At 57.5% G+C, this 7,378-nt stretch overlaps 1 protein-coding gene across 6 annotated transcripts in view; it reads right to left on the bottom strand.

Annotated features, from left to right (window-relative positions):
* Positions 1-2,511: 2,511 nt before the first annotated feature.
* The window catches only part of CYB561 (cytochrome b561), a 33,063-nt gene continuing 28,196 nt past the window's right edge, over positions 2,512-7,378 (bottom strand). For 4 of the 6 annotated variants that reach the window (XM_070479541.1, XM_020898917.2, XM_020898916.2 and 1 more), the window contains exons 2-6: positions 6,154-6,371; positions 5,139-5,237; positions 4,810-4,913; positions 4,510-4,667; positions 2,512-4,360 (exon numbers count right to left, since the gene is read on the bottom strand). In XM_070479541.1, coding sequence (XP_070335642.1) covers positions 4,168-4,360; positions 4,510-4,667; positions 4,810-4,913; positions 5,139-5,237; positions 6,154-6,358 — 759 coding nt within the window. In that variant the 5' untranslated portion in view covers positions 6,359-6,371 and the 3' untranslated portion in view covers positions 2,512-4,167. The remainder of the gene's footprint in view (positions 4,361-4,509; positions 4,668-4,809; positions 4,914-5,138; positions 5,238-6,153; positions 6,372-7,378) is intronic. The other 2 variants (XM_070479544.1, XM_070479543.1) reach the window with 1 other exon arrangement.

The raw sequence follows: 7,378 nt of genomic DNA, 5'->3' as shown, positions 1-7,378 counted from the left end.
CATGGTGTGTGGTGCTTTCTTCTTTCATTACAGTACCTCTCCAGGAACTGACTCGGGTCACCGTCACTGAGGCCCACCATGCTGAGGATGCCTCCCCAGAGACAGCTCACTGGGGCCCAATTCCTCGTGATTTGGCTGGTCGTTTATGGGATATTTAGAGTCACCCCTTTGGGCTCTTGTTCATTCAGAGAAGTTACAGAGCTCTCTTGAGAGCTGGACACTGTGAGGGGCTCAAGAGAACAGTGGACAAGACAGTCCTGACGGCCCATCAGCCAAGGCCCACTGCGCTCATTGAGACAGAGGAGGCTCTTTCTTCCGTGGAAGAGGTCTCTCCAGCCAGGCCAAGGGAACACTGAGTTCCTCCTTGTTTGATTTTAATAGCTGAGGCTACACTTCAGTCCAGTTACCTTCCCAAAATCCAAGGCTGCCCATCAGAGCTGTTAGATTGAGAGACTGCGTGCCTGAGGCAGGGGAACAGCACCAGTTCTAGTTCCCAAGGCTGACTTGGTTAAAGCTGGAAGCCCACTGCTTCCAGTGACTTTTTTTTTCCCCCAGAAGTCTGGCCAAGGGACTTCCCTTTGGTCTGGTGGTTAAGAATCTAGCTGCCAGAGCAGAAGACACATGGTCAATTCCTGGACCTAGAAGATCCCACGTGCTGTGGGGCAACTAAAGCCCGAACGCCCCAGAGCTCCTGCTCCGCAACAAGAGGAGCCTCTGCAATGAAAAGCCTGCGCATCGCAACTAGAGTAGCTCCCACTCGCAGCAATGAAGACCTAGCGCAGCCGAAAATAATAAAATTCAATTTTAAAAAAGAAAGAAATCTCGTCAGAAATTTCCAATCCTCACCATATAGGGAATTAGGCAGCTACACTGTGGAGAGGTTACAGATTTCCGGAATCTGGCTGGAGACTCAATACCTTTCCTTAAGGACAGAGTCATGGGTTTTTCCCACCCAGCTGTGACCTGTCTGCTTCAGGGACAAGCAAGGAAGGCCACTTCCTCCCAACACCAGACTGTGATGAACAAACATTTCTGCTGTGTTTCTACATCCATTTCCCTCAAAGCACCCAACTGGGGAAACAGAACACCATGTGTGCGGTCATCCCAATCTGGATGCTAGAGCTGCCTTCAAAGAGCGGAGAACTCTGGAAGCTCAGCCTGAGCAGAAAAGATAAGTGGCTAACTGGCTGGGAGGGGGAAAAAAAACAGATTTTTAAGGATTCCTGAGGCAGTGGATGAAAGGTAAAAGGAATTCCTATGAAGCTAACTCTGAACAGCTGTTGGCTCTGAACCAGACTAAAGAGCCGCTCGAGCAGCAGGAAGCACTGCCCTCAGTACACTCTTGTAGGTCTTCCCCTTGCTGTTTTCATTCCCTGACAGGTGCTCTTTGTAGTTTGACACACCATTGTGCACATATGCACATGGGCGGTCACACTCCCACAGGCCAAGGCTGAGTGGAAACGTAGCATCATCTTCTTTCACCTTTAAAAATGGGAGCTCTGAAGTTGTGTTCCTTCGGAGACAACTCTTCCATGGGCAAGAGAATTCTGTGACCTCTCGGGGTTCGCAACCCAGTGGGAAAGCGATCTCCCTTGGAGAGAGAGGCAGCCTGGAGTCTGGCACCATTTGAATATTCAAGCGCAGAGACCCTTAAAATTCAGAAGCTGGTGCAGAAGCCGTAAGAGAGATGGCACACTCACTGAGTCAGGATGCCTCTGCCCTCGCAGACAGCCACCCTGAACCTGACCGAGGTCCCCTCATGGCATGCAGCAGGCCACATGGTTCATGTTCAGGCTGCTAAGCAGATGAAGGTCCATGACACTGATTCAGGAGGCTCTACAGATGGATCAAGCAAAGACCTCTCAAGCTCTGGCCCAGACATGCTAAACACCAGATTTGATACAGAAAAGAAAGTGCTAAGAAGTAAGAATCCATGTCACCAAAGGATGACTTCACCTTATCAGAGGATGTGCTGTAGGGTCCCTTTCAATAGTGGACCCCGAGTAAGTTTCCATGAAGTGACAGGAGCAGGTGTTGCCTCCTGGTGAGATCTGAGGTCACACCCAGCTTGTTGGAAACACATTTGCCTGACCCTCAGGGATTGATCGAAAGTGGAATCTCCGCTTGTTCTCAAAGCTTTGCTCCTCTTAAGAAATGAAGAGACATATTTTTGTTTTTTGAGACATTTTTAAAACAAAAAAGGTTAATGGAATATTCAGGGCAACTTCTTGCCAAGGTCGCGTCAGGCTCTTGCGGTTCTACCCCCCGGGACACCCTGTCTGGAAAGAGAATTTCTCTAACCCTTTGGAAGAGCCTCCCTCACTGGGTCCAGAGCGAGGACCATTTCAGAGCCTGTAGTGCTCTGAAGTGATAAACAGCATGAGTCACTACTTTCTGTGCCCAGCCTGGGGATATGCAGTTTCTCTCGACCCTGGTAGGCAAACTTCACGTATCTGCTAAAAGAGCTGGCTCCTTTTACTGCCACAGGAAATGAAGATAACAGGCCAGAGATCTGCTGTAGACATTTATTGAATCATCTGTTGTGCCAGCACTACACTGTACTTCATTGAAGATTGGCCACAGGCAAAATAAAACAAGCCACCACGGATCAGCTTGGCTGGGGGTGGGGGGGGGGGGGGCTTTTTGGCTCATTAGTTATCCAGCATATGCTTTGGAAAACAGGCCAGTGTTCAGACTATTTTCTTTTTTTTTTTTTTTGCAAATCCAAGGTTCTGTTTCTGTGCCGTTCTGGCAAGGGAGATACATAGTCCTAACCTGGTAGTTGGTCTAAGGTGGAGTTTTCCCACGGGTAAACATCCTATACCAGGTGATCAAAGAACAGTGTAAACGGCGTGGGGGGCGGGGGGCGGCTGCAGCAGAGCCGGGAGCGCCCACGGGGTGGGGGTGGGGAGCAGGCAGCCCCGCTGGGGAGGGCGCCCACCACCGCCACCTGCCCCGAGGAGCGGCATCGCCTGAGGCAGGACCCACGGCAAAGGCCGAGTTGTAGGAATCTGAGTGTTAGAGGCGATAAGCCCCCTTTCTCCAAGGCAGCATTTAGCTGGGAGAGGCAGCTGCTGAAAAATGGTAGTCAGAACTGGAAATTTTATTAATGTCTTAAGTCAACTCTGTCTTGTCTGAAACTGTGTCATGTTCCTCAAAGCCCAGAAAATGAGGAAAACAGGAGACAGCATTTGCCAAGTCCAAGAAGCACAGATCAATGCTCTAATCACGTTATTTCTAGACCAAAGGCAAACAGCGACTCAGCTAACAGCGTTACACACTCACGGGGTTGGGGGAGGGGATTAATCTGATTCCATCTTGGTCCCAACTTCCTGCAAAGACCCACTGCAGGTAGGAGAGGAGGAGACCGTCCTCCCGAACCCTCCTCATGGAAATCGAAAGGGGGCACCTTATCCTTTTCTAGCGGCAGCTTTTGGTTTAACGGGAAAAGGTATGTGCCCTCTTGTCAGAGCAGCCTCCCGTGAGGTCTGAGGATCAGGAGTGGAGGCCTGGGCCTTCGGGGACAGAAGCCCCTGCAGGTGGCCCAGCGCCCCCCCAGGCCCACCTCCAGCCTCTTCTCTGGGCTGCCCTCTGAAGGGGCTCAGGGCAGGTTTGTCCCAAGTCTATGGCCCCCAAGGCAAGCCGCCCCGGGGCTAAAGGGTTAAAGAAAGGGAAGGCTCCAGAACGCAGCTGGGCCGAAGCCTGGGTCCAGAAAGTCCCAGGGAGTCCCTCCCCTCTCCTGGGGAACCTGGCCCTGATACCAGCATATTTCACATATAATGTCACTAGCTCCGCTGCCAGAGGCTGGGCCCCTTCAGAGCGCCGGTCCTCTGGGCCGCAAGACTCCTGGCAGGAGTTCGGGGTCACACAAAGCAAGTCTCAGCTTCGCTGCGGCCTCGAGGAGGGAGCGCCCCCCACTCTCGGACACGTTTAGGCCCAGAGCCTTACCCAAAGCAGCTCCATGTTGGGAAGGAAGTCGGGTGGCAACAGGGGCGGGGGGACGCATGCTCAGGCCTAACAACGGCAGCAGCCGCAGCGCGGGGCGGGACGCGGAGGGCCCTGAACCCCGAAAATCAGTGCTCAAGGAGCAGGACTGCCCCCACCCCCCACCTCCGCTGTGCCCAGCCCTGCCCGGACCCTCAGCGGCGGTTGCGGGACGGACCCCCGTCACTGGGAGCTGGGGCTGTCACCCTCCGTCAGCGTCTTGAAGTCCATGGAGAGCGCTTGCTCTTCCGCCTGGAGGGGCCGCTTCCAGTCGGCGCGGGTCAGGATGTAGAGCACGACCGTGGCGAAGGCGGCCAGCAGCAGGCCCAGCACGTTGGCCAGGACGCCCTCGGGCTCGAACGTGCTGTACTTGGTCCTGCGGGGTTGGGGCGCCGCCCTTAGGCCCAGAGCTGTGCGCCCCAGCCGGAAAGCCGCCCTGGGGTCCCAAGCCCGCGCCCGCCGCCCCCCGGGAGAAAAGCCCCGGCTCGGCGGCCCCGCACAGAGCCGCCGGGAGGGGGCGCTCACCCGAGCTCGAACAGCAGCGCCTCCTTCAGGCCCAGCAGGGCGGTGGCCACCGAGAGCAGGAAGATGGCGGCACCGAAGAAGACGTGCTGCGGGCGGTAGCGGCTCCGCAGGGAAAACGAGGCGCCCGGGAACAGGAAGAAGCTAAAGCCCACGAGCCACTGGGAGGAAAGGCGAGGTGCTGCCGGAGCCCGAGCTGCGCCCGCTCCGCGCAGCCCGGGGACGCCCCGGGCGCACACCTGGCCACGGCCGGTCCGGGCCCTGCTCCCCGCCCTCCCCGCCGCCGTGGGGCCGAGGACTCACCTGCACGAAGAAGAGCGCGAAGACCAGGATGCCGCACCAGCTGTGCAGGCTGTACAGGTCGGCGTAGCCCTCCTTCCTGTGGTGGTCGAACACCGCCACCAGGCCTGGCGGGAGGCAGGGGGCACGTGAGGACACGGCCGACGGGGACGGAGGGGATGCGGTGACCCGAGGGAAACCTGCCTGGCCGGGACTTCTGGGCTCCAGTCCCGGCTCGGTGGCTGCCAACACCCAGTGTCCCTGCCTGGGGGGGTGGGGGGGACTGGAGAGTGAAGCAGCTACTTTCCCAAGTCAGCAGAGGTGGAGGAAGGGCGCACCGGCCCCCAACTCACCCACCAAGGCGATGACGAAGGCGAAGACGTGCAGCAGCCCGTGCAGGACTTTGGTGGTGCGTTTGGCCTCATTCCTGAAGACCCGGTAAACCAGCAGGGCTTGTGGGCCGTGAGAAAGGGAAGGTCAGCATGCTAACCTCAGCCTGCAGCCCTCCGGCCAGGGCAGCGAGGAGACACACCCCCGGCTGCAGAGGGGACCTGAGTCTAGGGCTTGTCCAGGTACCCCAGCCACAAGAACCGGGAAGGAAGCAAGGCTCCTGTGCCCTCCCGCCCCCACCCCGCCGCTTCTTATCAGCTGTCCCCGGGTATTCCCGGCTCTGTTTTAGGCTCATCAAGCAGGCACTCCAAGGTGCCACGTACTTCTGAGTTCACCCCTGAGCTTTGATGGTCCTCAGTTTGTCCAGCACTGAAGCCTGATCATAGATCCACTACTTTTAGCAAGCAGGCTCCCTGGTTGGGAAACCCCTGGTTCTCAAAGCAGAACCTTGTGATCCCAAGTGAATTCTCCCTCTTCCCGCTGAGGTGGTCAGGGCCAGGGGGCCTGGGGAACACCTCTTAGGAGTCTGCTGCTGAAGGGGTTGCTGACACCGGGACCACCTTGAGGAAGAATGCGTAGATCCAGCTTTCTTGATACTAGAAGGCCATGGCCCCCTGGCTTTGAGGCAGAGTGCATGGCCAACCACAGGCTGGATCCTACCCCAGAGAGAGGAGCTCTAGCTCTGCCAAGTTCATCATCTCCCCAGACACACACACACACACACACACACACACACACGCACATGCTGTCTTGCTCACCACCTAGCCCCTGGGCCTCCCTATATGAAGCACACACACCCTTGGATGCTCCTTGCTGAAGCACGAGGTGAAAGAGCTAGGATAAGTCAGAAAAGAGTTGCCACCCAGCAGCCTCGGGGGGCCCTGATTTGGATTCCCAGTGTCCCTAGGCTCTGAGCCAGCTTCCGGAGTGAAAGGGTCCCTCAAACCCGCTCCCAGGTGGTGTCAGCCAGAGACTCACCGTCTCCCTGCAGGAAGACCAGGCCTATGATCATGCAGAGGGGGTGCACGTTGAACTGTAGGGCGCTCTCCCAGGCAATGCCGCCTCGGTACATACCAAGCCAGGCGCCAGTCATGGCCACCACAATCAGGCCCAGCAGCTGGGAGAAGGCCACGTAGTAGGGCAGCGCCCCGGGGGCGGGTGCTGGGCTGGCAGGGCCCTCCATGCTGAGGCGGCTACTGTGGAGAAGATGGCAAAGCTCAGAAGAATGGCTCACAGCTTCCAAAGATACGCCCCATGCCTGGCCCTGCCGCCTCCCTCTCAGCCCACTCCCCTGGCCTCTGTGCTCTTATAGCCAGCGCCCAGCCCAATGGGAGGGGCCTGGCTTCCTGCAGAACCGGACCGCACCTGGCTGCACTTCCACCTGCAATGAGGGTGCAAGTCAAGCTCCTCCACGTTCTGGGCAGAGCAGGAGGGCCCCATGGCAGTGCTTTCTGTTTCATGAAGCCCTGGGTTTTCTCAAGTCAGGTTCATGGGTAAAATAAGAGAAGTGAGCACATTCCTTGAAGATGCAGGAATTTTTCCTCCAGATGAACCATAAAGGGCACCTGGGGTGAGAAATGGGAGCCTGACTCCCCCTGGCCTGCTGTTTCAGCTCCAGCCCCAGGTGAGAGAAGTCCTGCCGACAGGGCAGCCCCCAGCAGCGTGGCAAGCAGCCAGTGGAGGGATGTGCTCTGAGCTGCTTCGCCAGGAAGGACCTGGGAGACAGGAGCCTTCAAGCAGCCCTTTGCCTTCCTGCCTCCACCTGCTCCTCCCGGCCACACCTGGCGCAGTGGGCCTGCACTGCTCCCAGGCCAGGCTTCCTGAACTGAGCCCTCCAAGGTAAGAATGGACTCCTGGGGTCATGTAGCTTGCAAGGACTCGGTGAGAGAGCATGCGTGTCACCGCTCCATCCAGCAGACAAGGAATGGGGGCAGAAGGGAGGGGAGAGGTCTCAGTGGGGCTCGGGGAAGCCAAGCTCAGGGACCAGTGGGAGGCATTTCCCAGCTCCTCTGCGCAGTCCTCGGTGTCGCCAAAGCCAGGCCCCAGCTCCGAAAGGCCTGTGTGCCAGCTCTTCACCCGGAACCTGCTGGTTCTTCCCACACTCGGGCGGGAGTGGCAGCCAGGGGGGATGGGAGGAGAGGAGGCAGTGGATAAGCAAGTATAGCCTTGGTGCCAGCGTCCTGTGGCCACAGAAAGGCTCCGC

Source organism: Odocoileus virginianus, chromosome 17 (assembly GCF_023699985.2).
Source record: "Odocoileus virginianus isolate 20LAN1187 ecotype Illinois chromosome 17, Ovbor_1.2, whole genome shotgun sequence".
Classification (NCBI taxonomy): domain Eukaryota; kingdom Metazoa; phylum Chordata; class Mammalia; order Artiodactyla; family Cervidae; genus Odocoileus; species Odocoileus virginianus.
Note: the sequence above shows the minus strand (reverse complement) of the source record. Positions and strands in the feature narration are given on the sequence as shown.